Source organism: Lutra lutra, chromosome 16 (genome assembly GCF_902655055.1).
Source record: "Lutra lutra chromosome 16, mLutLut1.2, whole genome shotgun sequence".
Classification (NCBI taxonomy): domain Eukaryota; kingdom Metazoa; phylum Chordata; class Mammalia; order Carnivora; family Mustelidae; genus Lutra; species Lutra lutra.
Window position 1 is genome coordinate 6,028,392 of NC_062293.1, and position 18,687 is coordinate 6,047,078.

The 18,687-nt window shown below is 50.2% G+C and overlaps 2 protein-coding genes and 5 non-coding genes across 8 annotated transcripts; 2 read left to right on the plus strand and 5 right to left on the minus strand.

Moving 5' to 3' along the window:
• Nucleotides 1–5,546: 5,546 nt before the first annotated feature.
• On the minus strand, nucleotides 5,547–9,179 carry LOC125087538 (uncharacterized). Its single transcript, XM_047707969.1, has 5 exons — nucleotides 9,114–9,179; nucleotides 7,410–7,602; nucleotides 7,132–7,355; nucleotides 6,427–6,479; nucleotides 5,547–6,006 (listed from the first exon to the last, which is right to left on the minus strand). The coding sequence occupies exons 1-5, from the start codon at nucleotides 9,177–9,179 to the stop codon at nucleotides 5,916–5,918; spliced, it is 627 nt and encodes a 208-aa protein (XP_047563925.1). The 3' UTR covers nucleotides 5,547–5,915.
• TRNAR-CCU (transfer RNA arginine (anticodon CCU)) lies at nucleotides 6,326–6,398 on the minus strand. Its single transcript has one exon. It is a non-coding gene; the product is annotated as a tRNA-Arg (tRNA).
• Nucleotides 6,646–6,718, minus strand: TRNAR-UCG (transfer RNA arginine (anticodon UCG)). The gene has a single exon. It is a non-coding gene; the product is annotated as a tRNA-Arg (tRNA).
• TRNAR-UCG (transfer RNA arginine (anticodon UCG)) lies at nucleotides 6,927–6,999 on the plus strand. Its single transcript has one exon. It is a non-coding gene; the product is annotated as a tRNA-Arg (tRNA).
• TRNAR-CCU (transfer RNA arginine (anticodon CCU)) lies at nucleotides 7,345–7,417 on the plus strand. The gene has a single exon. It is a non-coding gene; the product is annotated as a tRNA-Arg (tRNA).
• TRNAR-CCU (transfer RNA arginine (anticodon CCU)) lies at nucleotides 7,817–7,889 on the minus strand. Its single transcript has one exon. It is a non-coding gene; the product is annotated as a tRNA-Arg (tRNA).
• A 1,699-nt stretch (nucleotides 9,180–10,878) lies between the features above and the next one.
• On the minus strand, nucleotides 10,879–16,794 carry MRPL58 (mitochondrial ribosomal protein L58). Of its 2 annotated transcripts, none has more exons than XM_047707318.1 (6): nucleotides 16,436–16,794; nucleotides 14,056–14,092; nucleotides 12,548–12,607; nucleotides 11,945–12,027; nucleotides 11,466–11,635; nucleotides 10,879–11,237 (listed from the first exon to the last, which is right to left on the minus strand). In XM_047707318.1, the coding sequence occupies exons 1-6, from the start codon at nucleotides 16,619–16,621 to the stop codon at nucleotides 11,093–11,095; spliced, it is 681 nt and encodes a 226-aa protein (XP_047563274.1). In that variant the 5' UTR covers nucleotides 16,622–16,794; the 3' UTR covers nucleotides 10,879–11,092. The 2 variants fall into 2 exon arrangements, with proteins under 2 accessions (XP_047563274.1, XP_047563273.1); XM_047707317.1 differs by having other exon boundaries at nucleotides 10,879–11,242; nucleotides 16,436–16,764.
• Nucleotides 16,795–18,687: the final 1,893 nt, after the last annotated feature.

Here is an 18,687-nt window from a genome sequence, read left to right on the forward strand (position 1 = left end):
AGGGCTGATGACTGCATTTCACTGGAATATGTTAAGAGGAATCATCTAATTCCCTTGAACTTCCTCTTTGCTTTCAAACCACTGGTTCCTAAGTGGTGCTCCCTTGTACTCGTCCATAAGTCAGTCGCAGGGACAGACGGCTCAAATTGCAGATGTGACAGCGGGGCAAGTCGCAAGCAGGGATCTCCTTTTCTGTGCTTCAGTTGCTCAGCATAAATGTGTAAAACGAAATTTTGTCACAGGCTTAAAATGGTTACAGCTTTGTATTCGAACACGGAAAATTATTTCAATTCCATCATTTCATTTAAGAAATTCCTGCTGTTGATCCTAGTTAGCAGGACTCCAGAGCAGTGGCAACAAGTACAGGAAGTATAAGGTAAGGTGAGGTGCAGGCACCCAGCTGACCCAGTGGGTAGACGGCACGTGACTTCGTATCTTGGGATCACAAGTTTGAGCCCCACATTGGGTGTAGAGATGACTTAAAAAAAAAAAAAACATTGGGGTGCCTGGATGGCTCAGTGGGTTAAGCCTCTGCCTTTGGCCCAGGTCATGATCTCAGGGTCCTGGGATTGAGCCCCGCATCAGGCTCTCTGCTCAGCAGGGAGCTTGCTTTCCCTCTCTCTCTGCCTGCCGCTCTGCCCACTTGTGATCTCTCTCTCTCTGTCAAATAAATAAGTAAAAATCTTAAAAAAAAAAAAAAAACAGGGACGACTGGGTGGCTCAGTTGGTTGGACAACTACCTTTGGCTCAGGTCATGATCCTGGAGTCCTGGGATCGAGTCCCACATCGGGCTCCTAGCTCCACGGGGAGTCTGCTTCTCTCTCTGACCTTCTCCTCGCTCGTGCTCTCTCTCACTGTCTCTCTCTCTCTCAAATAAAATCTTTAAAAAAAAAAAAAGAAAAACAATAAGGTGAGGTGGTAGAAGGCATTCTGTTGCCCTTCCAAGTCAGAGGACCTGGTCTGCCTACCCCTTTACTCTCTCTGAGCATTGAATTGTTGGTTTTAGACTACTTGTTCACTGCCTTAGGACTTGCCTTTTCTCATTCACAAACCTCAGGATTATAATGAGAATGATTATGATGAGATAACCTGGGAAGGTTCTAGGTAAGCAAGTGTTCCTGGCAGAGGCATCTGACCTAATAAGGCTTAGATCCTGTAGGAAAAACTTGCAAGAGCAAGGGCAGCATGCACTGACCAGCAGCCTTTTGACATTGCTACCAAAGGTGGCAGATGGACTAGAGGAGAGTGACAATGGCTGATAGCACCTAGAAAGCCATGTGGTCTTAAAGGACATAAGCAGAGGGGAGCCTGGGCCCCATCACCCCTGGTTATAGGGGCAGGTACTGTGTTGAAGGTAAAGTGTGGTTGAGGGGCAAGGTGTTTTCCTCTTAGAGCTGCTTAGTTACAGCAGTGTATGCGCCAGAAGGCCTTCAGTGCACAAAACAGAAATGAGTGACATTCCCTCTCTCTGCTGTGAGTCACTGAACTGGCAGTGTGCCATCCTACTAAAGATCGAAGGATTCCGAATGTAAAACCTGGGGAATCTAAGAAAAAGCCGTTCAGTTTGCTTTTGGAGTGGGGTTAGAACTTGTTCAAGGAAGGACCCAACACTGGTCCCCAGGAAGTTTTGTAGCAGGGTTCCCTAGCATTGGAGGGAGACCCTTTGGAAGACTTACCGGAAGAGAAACTAGTGAACGACTGGACATGCTCTCCATCCAAGGCATTTGCGTAGGATTGGGGCACTTTTAAACTGTGTACTCTCCTGGGCTGTTTGAAATTTTGGCATTGAGCATGCATTAATTTTACATTGAGAATGATCACTAGTCTTGTGCCTGGCTGGCTCAGTTAGTGGAGTGTGTGATTCTTGATCTTGGAGTTGTGAGTTCATGCCCTGTGTTGGATGTAGAGATAACTTAAAATCTTAAAAAAAATAATCACTAGTAAAATGGGATTATGCTTTTCAAATCACTAGAGAAAAAAGTACTTTTTATTTATTTTTTTAAGATTTATTTGAGAGAGAAAGAGCATGGGAGCCAAATGTGTGGGGCTGGATCCCAGGACCCTGGGATCATGATCTGAGCCAAAGGCAGACACTTAACTGACTGAGCCACCCAGGTGCCCCAAGAGTACATCCTATATAGCAAAAGGTAAAGATAGAAATCCACAAAATAACATAAATACAGGATCCAGAATCAAACATTTAGGATAAAGATGAATCAGGGGAGACCCCTATTAGGCAAATTTTCATACTGGGTCAACCCAAAATCCAACCACAAGCTGTCCATCCTTTAAAAAAAAAAAAAAAAAATAAAATATATATATATATATATATATATATATATAAATATATATATATATATATATATATAAATATATAAAAATATATATATCTGTGTGTGTGGGGGGGGGGTTCCAGTTCATTGAAAAAACTGGCACTGAAAGAAAAGATATTACGCATATACCCTGCCTTTTTAAACAACTGTTTCAGGATAAACTAGCAGACATAATTCATGAAAGTTCTTTACAAAGTATTCCAGCCAATAAATGTGAAAAAAAGGGTAACATCAGAAGTCACTATTTTGTAATTCCTAATGAAATAGTTTTTTAGGCCAAGCTTCTCAGAGGATGAAACCATAATATGAAAGGCTGGTGAAGAACTGACTGTGAGCAGGTTCTCCTGATGCCAAGCCTATCGGCTCTACCTTCTGATACACGGTATTAAGTACGCAGCACCATTTGAAAGTTGTTTTGTTTTGTTGTTGCCAAAAAGTTGAACCTGACTTTAATGGAGGCATTAAAACTAACTTCTAATTTAGAGGAAATAGCCGGGATAGAGGAACAAGTTAAATGGCACCATAAAGTAAAGATAAATCCAAAATATGGGACATTTGACCTTTGTTTTTCAACAAGTCAGTGGTGTGGGGTAATGTAAGACGGAAGGCAGGGACAGCTTTAGGTTAAAAGAAGCTGAAAAGACCCAACATCCAAATATTGTGTGTGACCTTACTTGGATACTGGTTTGCGCCCATCAACTGTGAAAAGATAATTAAAGGGACGCCTGGGTGGCTCAGTCGGTTCAGCTGCTGCCTTCGGCTCAGGTCATGATCCCAGGGTCCTGGAATCGAGTCCTGAATTGGGCTCCTTGCTCGGCAGGGAGCCTGCTTCTCTCTCTGACTCTGCCTGCTTGTGCATGCGTTCTCTCTCTCTCTCAGAAATAAACAAATAAAATCTTAAAAAAGATAATTAGATTAATATTGAAGTATGTGAATGTCTCCTGGGGTGAAATGATGTGATGTCTGGAATTACTTTAAAATACTTCAGAAAAATGAAAGGATAAATGGATTATTGGAGCAAATGTGAAAAAATCCTAATAACTAACAAATCTAGGTTGGCTCACTATTCTGTTTTTGTGTATTTTCGAAAATTTTTGCAATGCACATTTTTAAAGGATGGGCAACTATGTGAGTTATATTACCATTTAGCAAGGTAGAATTTAAGACAAAAATATGAAGTGGGTCAAATGTAATTTTTTTTTTAAGATTTTATTTATTTATTTGACAGAAATCACAAGTAGGCAGAGAGGCAGGCAGAGAGAGAGGGGGAGGCAAGCTCCCCGCCGAACAGAGAACCCGATGCGGGGCTCGATCCCAGGACCCTGGGATCATGACCTGAGCCGAAGGCAGAGGCTTTAACCCACTGAGCCACCCAGGTGCCCCTCAAATGTAATTCTTAATAAAGGGATTAAAAATAATCGGAACCTTGACATGCTAAAAAAATGTTAAAATAGGTAAAACCAAAAAAGTTTAAAACTGCTGGAAACATAACAGTTGTAAAGATTTTAACACCTACTTTTGGCATTTGCAAAATGAGACTATATCAAACTATAATAAAAGGCTCACTTAATAACTTATATACTAAATTCTGTGTCCTACAAACAGAATAACTGGGAACCGATAACATTAGACTATAAAGAAAGCTTCAAATTAAAAAGAAAAACAAAACAAAACAAACTACAGTACACATCTGACTCCAGAGCAAATATGAAATAAAACCAACAATTAAGGGATGGCTGGGTAGCTCAGTCAGTTGGGTGTCTGCCTTTGGCTTAGGTCATGATCCCGGGGTCCTGGAATTGAGTTCTGAATTGGGCTCCTTGCTTAGCTGGGAACCTGCTTCTTCCCTCTGCCTGCCGCTCCCCCTGCTTGTGTTCTCTCTCTCTCTCTCTGACAAATAAAAATAAAATCTTTAAAAAACAACAATTAAGGGGCGCGTGGGTGGCTCAGTGGGTTAAAGCCTCTGCCCTCGGCTCAGGTCATGATCCCAGGGTCCTGAGATTAAGCCCTACATCGGGCTCTCTGCTTAACAGGGAGTCTGCTTCCCCCTCTCTATCTGCCTGCCTCTCTGCCTACTTGTGATCTCTGTCAAATAAATAAAATCTTTTTAAAAAATTAATAACCAACATATAAATTAGAATAACACAATACAAAAATGCAGGCACTTGGAAACAAACTCATTTTCATGAGTTTTAGTGAGAAATCAAGTAATTACAGAAAGCTTGGAGGATAAAAGTAACATGATCAATCCTAGAGGGTTAGAAAGATCTAGAGGGTTCTAGAAGATTCTTTGTCGAGTGCCAGCATTATACCTTGGTCATTTATATTCCCGAGGGTTTAGCACTGTGCTTGGCATTCAGAAGAATCTTATGAATTCATAATGAATGAAAGGCAAAGTCAGGAAATTTGAGCCTTGAGGGATTCACTTCTAGCTAGAATATCACATACAAACCTTGAATAATGGGGCAAACTGGTCTGTTAGTAAACATGACAGTCCTGACTTAGAGAGCACTGCTGTGTTCCAGGCATTGTTATACTCACTGGACAAAATAATTTCATTTACAGCTCACAACAGCCCTATGAGGTCGGCAGCCTATCAAGACATTAAAGAGGTCCTGCCGGGGACTGGGTTGCCAAGGAGGCTGTTGCTGTTGACCAGAGAGAGGCCTTCTCCGGGTCCTCAGCTCATACCTCCCCATGGCCCTCTTTAGTTTGAAGTCATCCGATTCACCAGTTTACTTGTTGACCGTCTTCTCTCTCACTCGAGTGTAACCTCCGTGGAGTCAGGGCCTGGAGGATGGTTTTAGGAGAGGCACCGACTCCAGGGGTACGGGCTAGGTCCGTGATGCCGCAGGCCTGCGCCAGGGTGTGGGAGTCAGAGATGATTTAAAATAACATCCATAAAACGTGATTTTGAGTGGAGGGAGCAGGAAGAATTCTGGATGATGCTGGAGAAGGGAGAGGAGGATTCTCTACTTCTGGTTTGGTTTTTGTTTGTAGGGACACAGTGGTTTTTAAACTTTTTTGGGTAGTCTTAGGGAAATCTGATGAACGTGCAGCCTCCCCACTCCCGCCCACCTGTAGACATGATACCCTGAAGTGCCCGCGATGTGAGATGTTCCACCTGGAAAGCCCACCACAGGTTCTCTGGAGCTGTGTGCTCCAAAGCGGAAAAAAGAAGAAAAAAGAAAAAAATATCTGGCCAAAATAATATATATTTTTTGAATTGAGCCTCTTACTAAAGGATTATGTACATAGGAAAGTAGGAAAATCATAAACGTCCCTCTCCGACAGTCCCTTTAGAAACACTCCTGAGCCACCTTTTTCCTGCGGGCCTGGGCGGACCCCAGAGGCTGGCCCTGGTGTGTCCCCGTCGGCTGCGCGTGCACACGCGAGCTTCCGTGCACGCCTCCTCGTCTTAGCGGGCGCGGGGGGCGGTGGGGGCCGGTTCTACGGGCCGGCGCCCACCGCGGGGCTGAGGGGCAGGGGGCTGCCCGTGCGCCGCTTTCAACTTCACGGTGACGGACGCACAGAGAACACGCGCGCTTCTCTCGTGCGTGGACGTGCAGCTTTCGCAGCACTTTAGCGAGGCGTGTTTGGACACCGGCTGGGGCAACACGCGGTGGGGCCGCGTTTGTCCTCACATGGGTTTATCTTCCGAAGTGCAGCCGGGTTTGATCAAAAAGGAAAGGCAAACTACCGGCAACCGAGGCATCCACACACTAAAAAAAAGAGACCAAAAAAAAAAAAAAAAACCAAAAACCAAAAACAACCCCCCCCACGCATCCACACACCAAAAAAAAAAAAAAAAAAAAAAAAAAGACACCAAGAAATCCACACACACACACACACACTCACACACGCACATGATTTGAAGAAGAGAAGATTTACACAAACACACAGACACACGCTTTGAAGAAGAGACTTCCCCGCTGGGTGTTTGTTTTTACCTGGATAAGGTGAGGAAAAGGATCTCCACCTGCAAACTACCTCACCCCAGATGGGACTCGAACCCACAATCCCTGGCTTAGGAGGCCAGTGCCTTATCCATTAGGCCACTGGGGCTTCACGCAAGCGACGCCCGATCACATGCCTCTTGAATTGTGACGCCGTGTGGCTGCGTAATGACGTCAGCCCCGGAAGTTCCTAGGTACAAAAGTCGATTGGATGCGTGTCCTCACAATCAGCCTCAGGTGAGGGGGCTGCAGTTAGGAAGGGGTACGGAGGCCCGACTGTGTCTAAAACAAGGGTAGAGGCCCGGATCCAGTTGCTGTAAAGGTTGTGATAGCATCTCTTCACGATTAAAACATATCGACCACGAAGGGACTCGAACCCTCAATCTTCTGATCCGAAGTCAGACGCCTTATCCATTAGGCCACGCGGTCCCCTACGTGACTAATCGTGCCAGGATACCTATTTAGCGACCTCCAACTACACTAGCATTGGCGCTGCCGCAAGGACTGCGCCCTGGCTCTGGCCCTAGTACACCTGTGACGCACCTTGGGGCCCGGCGCGCGCGGTCCTCTCCCGCCCGTGCCGCCACCAGCGAGGGGGCTGCACCTGGCCTGCACACGTTGAGTCTCTGGGCGTCGCGGCCGCGTGGCCTAACGGATAAGGCGTCTGACTTCGGATCAGAAGATTGAGGGTTCGAGTCCCTTCGTGGTCGGTTTCTTTTTGGGTGAGGGGCGCATGCCCTTCGGTGACGCGGGCCACAGCAGCCCCGCTCGGCCTCGTCTGCGGGTTCGTTCTGCCTCCCTCCTCGTCCGCTCCCCGGTCTCCGAGGCCGCTCGGCACTCGCCTTCCGGGAAACCCGCTCCTCTCCGTGCACCTGCGCGCCGCCAGCGCCCTGTGGTCCCCGCGGGTCTCGGACTCTAGCTTTTCGGGCAGCTGGCAGGAGCCCGCTCCGGTTTCGGGGCGCGCGGTCCGGCCGCCAGCGTGGCGGCACCGCGGGAGGGTCGCGGGCGTGCGGCTGCGCGTTACCACGGACCACGTGGGAACCCCGTGTCGTCGCGCCCCAGTGGCCTAATGGATAAGGCACTGGCCTCCTAAGCCAGGGATTGTGGGTTCGAGTCCCACCTGGGGTGGTGCGGGTGGCTCTCCCCGCGGCAACTTTTGGTGTCGGGAACGCGCGGACCTCTGTGTACCCCGACTTCCGCGATGACGACCCGCGTCCCGAGGGCTCCTCGTACCTGGGCCCTGACGCCGGACCCCGGCCCGGCCCGCCCGCTCCTGCCGCGCAGTTTACCAGGGTCTCGGCTTTGCCCGGAGTCTGGGGGTCAGTGCGGCCCGTATTCCCTGCTCCGGGCCTGGCGTCACCGCGCCCCTTCGGGGCCCGCTATACCTTTAAGCCTCCGGGACGAGTGCGGCTGCGTAGTCTCGGCCTGTGGGCTGTACAAAAGTGGCGGGGCGGTCTTCTTCGGACTTTTTGGTGCCGTTTAGTCACGGACGCGTGAGGCGAGGAGAAAGCGAAAAAACAACGCTTTTACCCCAGGTGGGACTCGAACCCACAATCCCTGGCTTAGGAGGCCAGTGCCTTATCCATTAGGCCACTGGGGCCTGCGAGTCCGGAAGGCGCCATCCGGCCCCCTAGTCTCGGCCCGCAGCGGCGGGACGCGGGGCTGCCAGACCCCCGGGCACGGGCGCGCAAGCCTGACGCCCACCCAGCCCTTGTGCCCCCCGGTGCAGAGCTGACGGAAAGTCCAGGAACGTTAGGAAAAAGCAGTGCAGGAAGTGAACGAGAACAGAATAGCGTCCATCGCGAAAACTGGAACCCAAGCACTGAGGGTCTTCCCCATCGCCAGGCAGTGCACGACCAGGACAAACCTTTCCAATCGCAAGTATACATCATCGATAAAACAAATATATATAAAGCCAAATAAATACTTCAGCCTACTGTTTTGTTCCTTTGAAACTGTTTACAAAGAGTAATACAAATAACGAATGAGTTCATTTTTAAATGGGACACGCGTTTAGACTCCACTATTAACATCCGTGCATTTCTCAAAGATGTTCCAGCAGAAGCTTCAGCAGAAAGCAGCCGTTATTCCCCGTGGCTTGCCTCGAGAATTTGCCTCCCCCAACTCCAGGCGTCCAGGGCCCAGGGAACTGGGACATTCTTCTTTGCTTTTCTCGCTCCCACATCTGGGGAGTCCGCAGAAACCGATCCCCTTCCTGCCTAACCTCAGCAAGGAGCAGGAATTTGGGGCCGCCTGGCTCCGGTCCCCGGCCTTGAGGGAGCTCTTTAAGTTCACCAATTCGTTCCTTGAGGTGTGACATTCATGTGACAAAGTGGATGAGAGCAGGCACTTCCTGCATCCCAGAGGTCTCCTCCCCCTCAGTCCCCACCTCCTCCAACTAAATACTCACCATAAAGCACTTTGGCCTTGCTTTGACCTACTACATGGAACCATTTTCACCTGTGCTCGTTCTTTTGTCCGCCGCCTTTTAAAGGTTATTGCTTTCCTAATTCGTGGGCTCCACTGCCAAAATGGGGCTGGAAGCGAGGACGCCGAGATCTAGAGTCGTGTGCTCTACCCGCGCAGCCAGCCAGGCATCCGAGCACCCAGCATTTTTAAAGGGTGGGTCCTACTCCTGTGCTCTATCCCCTGTCCCTCAGGCTGTTGCTTCTCTCCCTTTCATCCCCTCCTCTGTGTCCTGAATGCCTTTCCAGGTCCCTTCACGTGCCACCAAGGTCTTCTGAAGTCCTCTGAGGTCCATCGCTTTGCTCCAGGGTCAGCCCACGGGGATGCCTTTTCTGTTTTCCCACTGCCACCATCTCACCCAGCAAGCCCCCAGGTTCTGCTCTGCCTCCTCCTCAGCTGCTCCTACCCATTCCCAAGACTCCATCTTGCAGCCTCCAACTGCGGCCTCACTCCCAGCCCCAGGCCTCCCCTCCTCCTCAGGCCCCACGGGTCAGCTACTCACAGGCAAAACCATCTGCACCCCCACATCCTCCCAAGGCTGTCCCTTTTGTGCCTTCCGGGTGTCCACGCAGCACCACACACGCACCTGCTCCCGCTCTACCTGGGCCCATTTCCTGTCTCCATCATCCTTCTGCACCTGCTGTTGGCTCTCCGTTCCTGCTGCCACTGCCTGAGTTCCAGGATGGGTACCCGTCGCCTACAGGGGTCAGTCCACCCGCCTGTGCTCATCTCCCCGCGCTCTCCTTGTTCATTCACAGATTAATCTCCCGACAGCCTCTGTAGGGGTAGAGTCTCAATGTCCCGTCACATTTTAAGCCCTCACCTTGCTCCACAGCCAGCCCCTCCCCTCTCTCCCTCCTATGTCAAGAACCACGACCAAGTTTATCTGCTCTGACCCTCAAGCTGCAACTAGTTGCTTCTCTGTTTCCCAGAACCGATTTAGGCCTGATATACGTTTTAGCGTGTGTTACCGTAACAGGAATCCCACTTTTCTTCTCAGCTTTTTATCATCACCTGATCAAATGTAAATTCTCTGGGAGAAAGGACTTTCTTGTTCACCGCTCAGTCCCTGGGACGTCGCCCAGTGCCTGGCATTCACTGTTTGCTGAATTAACGAATAAGCAGGCCAATGTGGCACCGCCTTGCCTCGAGCTTCTCCTCTCCTAGGCTCTGAGTCTCTAGAGGGGACTCATTAGTCATTTATCAACGACTTTTGTCCCTTGGTTACACTTACATGAATGAGGGCCCGGCTCACACGGTGTACCTACTACTGTGGCTAATTATCCGCCCTTCAGAGCATCACAAAGCAGTATTTGCTGAACGCGTGAACTAGATCAGAATCATAGAGAACATCCTAAGAAATCCGTACACGCCTTGTCTTCTGCTTCCAGAAGACAAAAGCCGGGCGCTTCCCGTACCCAGAGGATTGCGAAAACCTATTTTCAGTTCCAACTCACTCTTTTCCTGCCTCTAAAACCCCACAGCGTGCGACAGCACCTGACACGTGGTATCCTTCCCACTAGAGAACCTCAGCAGCTCTGTCACCGACATTTTTTTTTTTTTAAAGATTTTGAGAGAGCATGAGTGCATGAGCTGGGGCAGGGGTGTGGGGGGGGGCTCCCCGCTGAGGGCAGGACCCTGAGATCTTGACCTGAGTCAACATCTTGTCCAAACCAAGACTTGGACACTCAACTGACAGAGCCACCCAGGCGCCCCTCCCTGTCACCTACATTTCTTAAAATCTAAACTCTTGAACTTGGATTTGAGTCTCCACATTGAGCTTCTGTCTCCCTTTCCATAATCACCTCCCACGATCCCTTGGCACGAATCCACCATTCAGATGGCTGCCTCGGCTCCTCCACCCCAGCCTTTTCTCCGGTTTCCCTTATTCATACTGTTCTCTCCCACCGGCACGTCCCTCCCCCACCTCTACTGACTAAAACTCTATTCCCTTTTCAAGGCCCAGCTCGGACGCCGGCTCACCGGTCTCAGCCCTCCCACCCTGAGGCATGTTCCCTGAGAGGAGACACCGCAGCCCAGTCCTGTTTCCAGGGGGCAGATTTCAACTGACGGAAAAGGTCGGAATTCTGTTCTTGAAGCGTTCTCAATGAGGCCAAGCCCACTGCATTTCTTGCGGAGTTTTAATGCAGCTCATATATTAAACGAGTAATTAAGGTTTGACAACAGGTGATTGCCTATGAAGACCTCTGCAACCAGGGCCTGCAACCCTCCTTCCAGATGAACATTCTCGTGGCGGCGCCAATGGTAAAGACAGGTGTTAACACACACACACACACACACACACACACACACCACCCCCCCCCCCCCCCATGCTATTCATGCTCTCGGCTGTGGCAGCCTGGACCCCCTGAAGAGGGCCACGCCGGCTCTGGAGGAGGATTTCAATCCATACCCACTCTCCTGTCTGTTTTTAGGGCAGAATGTACTCGCTTTTTCCTCAGCCTTTCCCGATTCATGTTTTCTATCCTGAAAACAAAAAGACCGCAGTTAGGCCAGATGCCCGACCCGGAGTGGTGAGAGCTGCTTCAGCGCGGTGCGGGGCCCCTCGGGTCAGCGGTCTCGCTCACTCCCGGAGCTCCCCCACCCTCTGCTGGGAAGTCGTGGACTCCCCCGGCCTCCTGTCTTCTCGATGCCGCCACCCCCACCCCCACAACTCGGCTGCGAGGAGCTCGGGTGCCCTTTCTGGGACCTGATTCTGTGTAGTGCAGCGTCTTCTTTGGATGGCTCCTTCGCTGGCTGGCTGGCCTCAGCAATCATGTCTCGAATTTTCTGGAGACAATCTGCCAGATTTCGGAACTGGTAGCGGCTACATTCAGAGGTGAGTATCAACTCTCCTGACCTGTTGATCTTATTTTTATGCTGCAGAGAACAAAGGAAAAACCTGAGTTCTACAGAGCAAAGGCTTTTTTGGTTTTGTTTTGTTTTTTAAGATTTTACTTATTTGACAGAGAGATGGAGAGAGCACAACAAGGCAGAGCTGCAGGCAGAGGGAGAGAGACAAGCAGGCTCCCCACTGAGCAGGGAGCCCGATGTGGGGCTCGATCCCAGGACCCTGAGATCATGAGCAAAGCCGAAGGCAGATACTTAACCCACTGAGCCACGCAGGTGTCCCCGGAGTAAAGGTTTAAGGGCGACTGAGGAATTATGGGAAAAGGAGCTGGTGGTTACCGTGACGGCGATCCTCTGCCGCACGGGCTCTGCGATCCATTCGGCAGTTGCCAAATGGAACCTGACTTCAGCCTTGGAGTTCACTGCAAATTAAGGGATGAGAGAGCACGGGTCACTGAGACTCTCAGGTAGGCTCAGCACCCGGTGGCTGGTGACGATCCTGAAACAGGGAGGCAAGACATCCAGCCAGGGACGTTTCTGCTCTGTGTGACTTGGGGATACAAAGTTGGTGATGGGAGGAGCCTGCAAAGATGGTGAGGCACTGCTGGACGAAAATGAACTTCCAGGAACGAAATGCTCAGTGCTTCTCTTAATGGGGTCTGAAAAGAATGGGGGGATGGGTTCCATGAAGGAAACCTGCTCTCAGAGCCAGCTGCCAACTCACACTGTGATTTCCCTTTGTTTAGGCTCACAAGCCAACCCAAGTCCTAGCAACCCGCAGCTGATCAGACCACATTCAAAAGAATTAAGAGGATTATTATAAACTGGTGGTATTTAGGCTTCTGCTAAAAAAAAAAAAAAAAAAAAAATCCCTTTATTCCATATGACTGTAAACACAGAACTCCGAAAGTTATAAAGTGAAAGAAAACAAGGTGCCCATACCTTTGTTAACATTCTGGCCCCCAGGACCACTACTCCGACAATAAGATATCGTCAAACGATCTATAGAACAGGATGCACACCAGAAAGAAAAGAGAGAGAGATTACTCCATGCCAAAATGCACAAATTATTAATTTATTACCATCATAACTATCCCTATGATACCTCTCTTTCAATGACTTTTATATATATTAATGTAACATTCAGGGCAGTAAAGTCGAGATTATTTACAGTTTGTCAACTAAAATCAAGAATAAGTCCCCTTCCCAAGGTCACAGCAGAGGTTGTAAAATTATGACCTGGGTCGTTTGTCTCTGGTCCAGTCCCTTTCACCAGATCTGGCCGGGCTAGCTTTTTGCTGTTTGTTTGCTTGTTTTAAAGCGAAGACTCTTTCAAAAGCCCGAACTAGGGATAAACTTAACTTGATGTCGTATTTCACAATGTGGTGGGTGTGGAAGCCCCACAGGCTGGAAGCTCCAAGAGGACAGACGCTCACTGTGTATTCCCAGATCCCGCTGGATGGAAGTGGCCTAGCACCGGAGCCTGGAGCCTTGCTTCTAACACTGACACAGCCCCTGACCAGCTGTGATCTTGGCAAAGTCCCTCTGCTTCTCTGGGCCTCAGGTTGGTTTGTCTATAAAATGTAAAATGACGTTTCTTCCTTCTGTTTTTATAATTCGTGAAAAGCAGTGTCTGAGTCCTCGTCTGGAGAAAGCATGCTAGTGGGAAAGTTGCAGAAGACTGGATGGTGAGCAGCCGAGAGGTACGAGTGGCAAAGGGCTGGCCCCGAGTCACTGGTGGCCCATCTCCCTCACGACTCCTTCTGAGAGGTGTCCTTCCCACCGCCCCTCATTTTTTTTTTAAGGTAGAGGGAGAAGCAGGCTCCCCACTGAACAAGAAGCCCAAAGCAGGACTCAGTCCCAGGACACTGATCATGACCTGAGTGGCAAGCCTGCTTTTCCCTCTGCCTGCTGCTTCCCCTGTTTGTGCCCTCCTGCTCGCTCTCTTTCTCTGACAAATAAATAAATAAATAAAATCTTAAAAAAAAAAATAAAGATATGCAAACAGTGGGGAGAAGTCCCCACTCCTGCTCCCTAGCCAAGAGGTATGTCCTTTCCTCTCGACTCCCCAAGCCAGTCCTCATATCCAATTTCTTGTACATCCTTTCAGATTTATGTATATGCATAGAAATCTGTTTCTGACGCAGAGATGGTAGCTTACTATATATCTTCTTTGGCAGCTTAACTTCTTCCAAATAGCCATCCACTCATCTACTGTAGAGACTGGTCCGTGTCCCAAGGCCACCACGAGCCCTCACTCGTCTTGCACACTGCGCGGCAGACCAGAGCGGCTATGCCACTACCTTGTGGCCACTCTAAACAGTGCCGAGAGGACTCCACTTTTGCACACCCAAAGACAGTTTCTGTATTTTTGTAAGGCTGGAGAGGTCCGGAAGGAATGTTTAGGGGTGGGGGAAGTGACTGATTTTTTGTAAAACACAATTACTTACCCAGAGGAATGTCGTTCCTGCCCTGCTGTGCTTCAGCCTGTAACGTAACATACACAGTGTCAAATGAACGTCACCCGCTGTGACTCTGAATTGGTCCAGGGCAATCAGAGAAAGGATGGAAAGCCACACTGCAGATGTAATACAACTATTTTCGGGTCCCCCGCAAAATCATTTCAGGATGACAGAGAAAGCCTCCCCGGACTCCGGAGGTGCCAGCTCTGAAACACTCTTCCAGGAAGTCTGAACTCGGATCTGCAGCCTTAGCTGGAGTTACGCACCGCCGAGGGCCGGGCTCCTTGGAGGGAGACCAAGATCTGCAGTATATGTGCCTCAGGGAGACTCTAAAAGGAACACCCTCTGCTAACCCAGAACAACAAACCTGGTGGGCCACCTTGTTCCTTCCTGGGCCACGGGGGCTCCCCTGGGAGGCCATGTGCCTTCACGGTTTGTGTCAGATGGAACTACTCACTCCAGGACTTTTCACCTCTGTGTCTCTCCTGTGCTCTGTTTCTTGGTAGTCATGTCCTTGAGCCTGAGCCCCTTGTCTGCAGGCCTGGTGCAGACAGGATCCCCTCTGAGGCTCTTCTGGCCAGCCAAACTCATGGTATCCTCACCTGTCCCTTGTCTGGCTGCCTTCATCCCTTTTCATCTTAGAATGATTTGGGAGTGCAACCTTCATTGCCCTGCTCTCCCTGCCGTACTGAGGACTCCTGGCCCTGCCCTCCTTGGAGCTGTTCTCCTTCTTCCTCCTGAGCTGTCCTTGCCAGCTTCCTTTTTTTTTTTTTTTTAATTTTATTTTTTATAAACATATATTTTTATCCCCAGGGGTACAGGTCTGTGAATCGCCAGGTTTACACACTTCACAGCACTCACCATAGCACATACCCTCCCCAATATCCATAACCCCACCCCCCGCCAGCTTCCTTCTTACTTCTCTATGCTTATCCCACGCTCCCTCACTTGCTCTTTGCAACTTTTATTTTCTTAAAAGATTTTACTTATTTGACAGAGAGAGACACAGCAAGAGAGAGAACACAAAAAGGGGGAGTGAGAGAGGGAGAAGCAGGTTTCTTGCTGAGCAGAGAGCCCGAAGTGGGGCTTGATACCAGGACCCTGGGATCATGACCTGAGCTACTGCAGACGCTCAACCAAATAAGCCACCCAGGCTCCCCTAAAGATTTTATTTTTAAGTAATCTCTACACCCAACACAGGGCTTGAAATCACAACCCCAAGTTGCACGCTCCACCAACTGAGCCAGCCAGGCACCCCAAGAATGATCCTTGTAAAACTAACCTGAATCTTTCCACTTCTCTGCCTCAAATCCCCAATATGTTCCATGGTATTTGAAGTAAAGCTAAAGGCCTATTAACCCTGTAAACATGTCACCACCACCACCCCCCCCCCCACCTCTCCTGTTCAGCTTTATCTGCTCTGACTCCCCTGCTCAGCCACACTGGCCTGCTCGCCGTTCCTCCAACAAGGTAAGCATGCTATCGCTCTGAGGTGGTCCCAGGAATGTTCATCTCTGCAGAGATGTTCATCTCCCCAACTATGCCCATGGCCCACTGCCTTGATTCTTCCAGGTTCTTAATAGATGTCATCTTCCCAGAGGCCTTCCTAGGCCACCCTGCTTAAAACTGCAACCCTTCCCCCTACCTCAGCACTCTTTCCGTCTAGGCTTTATTTCCCCAAAAGTACTCATGACCATCTCACATACTCTATATTTCTGATTTTATTTGTTGCTTGTCTCCCTCCATTAGAAGATTAGCTCCACAAGCATTCAGATTATTTTTTGTTAACTTCCCTATCTCCATGCCTGACACAGTGCACACACCATGCTTTCAACTGAAGTTGAGTGTTCCCTTTCAGTCCCGTCGGTGGAAACGCAACAGAATTGGCTAGGTCCTATCCCTCCTGCCCGGGGCCCGTTAAGAGCCGGTACCCAGCAGGCTGGTAATCAGTGCACCCTGAAGAGGGGCCCTGTTTCCTAAGGCGCGCAGAAGTTCCTAGAAGCTATGGACAGTGTAATTTCCCAAAAGGTTCCAAACAGTTTGGCAGCCTTTGGGTTTTACTGTCCACTCTGGAGGGGAAATGCCCACGTGTGGGCCAGGAGGCCGGGGGACGAGCGCGGAAACGCCGGCGGTCCCGTAAGAAACACTCAGCGTGCTCTCGCGACGCCCGCACACTCCAGGCCTCCGGGGGACAGGTCCAGCTCCGCGGCCCTATCCCCGCTCGCCCCGGACACAAGCTCCCTCCCGCGGCCACCGCCTCGTTCCGCGCGCACCACCGATTTGCTCCCGCCCGATGCTGCCCGGGTTTCCCGATGTCCCCCCGGCAGGGACTGGGAAACGCCCCTTCCGTCCAGCCCTCCCCGCTCACCGGCACCCTCCATGCGGTGTCCGAGCCCCGGGATTCCGGGTAGAGCTTGTCCAGGCTGTAGATGCTCTGGAATTCGGTGCCCTCTGCTTGCTTGTGCAGAGCCCGCTGGGGACAGCGCGGGGGCGGCGGGAGCAGCCAGGCCCCGACTCGTCTCAGACTCCAGTGCAGGGACCGGACGGTCGCCATGTTCGGATCTCGGGGCGGCTTCCGGTGGGCGCTTCCTTCCGCTGTCCGCTGGCTCCTGTTTCCGTCAGGATTTTAGTTCCGCGCGGCTTTTAGTTCCTCCCGCCGGGGTAGCTGGGAGGCAGCGAGCTGAGCTCCTGGGTTGCTCTCCCTGGCACCTGCGAGACGCTCCCCTTCGGCTGGCCGCCGTGGGGAGGCCAGGTTGGAGCGCCGAGATCCTCTGTTGGCCAGACAGCGAGCTCTCAAGGGAGCCTCCTGGTGAAAAGAACCCTCGGAATCCGTGTCCCCCAGAAACACCACTTCTCTCCTTTTCAGGGGCAGTGACGCCCTCCCGGTCCGCTCTCCCCTCCGAGTTTCACACAGTCCGTCAATGCCCGGCCTAGTCCGTCTGCATCCCCTGTACTCTGACTCTGCTCTACTCTCTCTTCTTTTTTTCTTTCATGTCACTCAATCTTATTTTTCTAGTTCATTGCCCGTCTCCAGTCAGAATATAATAAGCTGGGGTGGGGTGGGGGGGCACTGGCTCCCGGCTGGGTCCCCAGCACCCAGAACCTGGCAAATCACAGATACTCAATATTTATGAGTTATTTGACAGTATTTTTGAAAGGTGAATTCTGCTAGAGCTGAGTTTTGGTAACTTCAGGGTCATTCACAAGGCAGTTTAAGCACATGCCGGCTGAGCAGGTGTGTGAAGACTCCACAATACAGATACCAGATGGGGGTAGAAGCTGGCAGGTGGAGAAAGACATGTGTTTAAAACGGGACCCACACCCCTTTGCAGAAGAAACAGCGTTGTGGGAGCATGATGAGGGTTTCTCCTAGCCAGGAGGTAAAGGAATGTTGGGGGAAAGGGTAGAGATCTAGACCACCACAGACAGGCTAAGCAGAGCCCTTTTCCAGGGTTCTTAAGACACGAACCTCCAAACAGAAGTTCTAACTCAGACAGGTTCAAAGTAGATAGAGCAAGCAGTGTTTGGAGAGAGCTAAGTGTTGGCTAAGTTTCTTTGTTGAGAGGCAGTGTGGGTAACTTGATAAATGATTAGTGATTATTAGTCATCCCAGTGATTGTTTTGTAATGAAGAGTTCTATTTTTAGTAAAAGCACAATTACCTAGAAAAATACGTCCCTAGGGATGCTGGCTGTTTGAAACAGGAGACTGTCATCAAATCAAGCCTTTACGTTTTAGTCTTATCACTACAGGCATATTCTTCTTTACGTTTTAGTCTTATCACTACAGGCATATTCTTCAGGAAGGAATAAACTACTTCCCAGGCACTGGCCTTGTAAACGCAAACTAGGAAGGGAATGACGATAGACATTTGCCTTTTGGGCTCTAGGCTGGAAAGAGAATCTCTGAATCTCTTGGGTCCCTCCCTGTCTTAGTCCCAAGACCTCAAACGGAACTGAGGCGTCACTATGGTGACCGGAAAAAGCTGCTCCAGGGAGCAAAGCCAGGGACTCACTTAGGTTGACAGCTCAGGGATTATGAATAATAAAGTCAGCACCATTTCATGGCGTCATTGCTCTGAGGCTGGGTTCCAGCCCTGCTCCTGACCCAGAGTGATAGAAAAAAGGAGCTGTAGGTTTCCATGGCCTCAAATAAACATAGCCTGCTCAGGCCATCTGGTGGCCTGGATTCTGGACGAGGAAGGGGGTAGAGGAGAGAGTGAGACAAGGTACTCCTGGGTGGAGAGGGGAGCAGCTGGCAAGCTCCTCTCACCCGCTGCTGTTGTGAACCATCCAGAATAGAGGCCCTTCTGGAAGAAACAGGCTGAGAAGTGCCACCTGTTCCCTTTAAAGGTGGGCACTTTCCATCCCCTCCTTGGTCCTCCACTGGCTGAAATGGGGCTTCAAGAAGGGGTCCTTCGGAGGCAAGAGGAAAACAGGGAAGACAAGACAAAGCATTACTAAGCCATTCCTGGTAGCTGACGAGCTTGTAGACATGAGCCCTTCTCCCTGGCCTGTGAGTTGGGGGACCACTACCGTGTCGGGGACCCATAGGATTTTCCTTTCTTCTTTTCTGGAGTCCTTTGGGTCCAACTGCTCTTAAAACTCAACATTATAAAGAG

Excerpts from the sequence above, each read along its gene's own strand:
- MRPL58 (XM_047707318.1), bottom strand. The coding sequence starts at position 16,621 with ATGGCGACCGTCCGGTCCCTGCACTGGAGTCTGAGACGAGTCGGGGCC. Across the intron at positions 12,608-14,055 it reads CAGGAACGACATTCCTCTGG|ATCGTTTGACGATATCTTAT; the intron begins GTAAGTAATTGT and ends CCTGTTCTATAG. Across the intron at positions 11,636-11,944 it reads GGCAGAGGATCGCCGTCACG|CATAAAAATAAGATCAACAG; the intron begins GTAACCACCAGC and ends TGTTCTCTGCAG.
- LOC125087538 (XM_047707969.1), bottom strand. The coding sequence starts at position 9,179 with ATGGAGTCTTGGGAATGGGTAGGAGCAGCTGAGGAGGAGGCAGAGCAG. Across the intron at positions 7,356-7,409 it reads AGCCACCCGCACCACCCCAG|GCCACTGGGGCGCGACGACA; the intron begins GTGGGACTCGAA and ends CTTATCCATTAG. Across the intron at positions 6,007-6,426 it reads ACGGCGTCACAATTCAAGAG|CCCGGCTGCACTTCGGAAGA; the intron begins GCATGTGATCGG and ends TTTTTGATCAAA.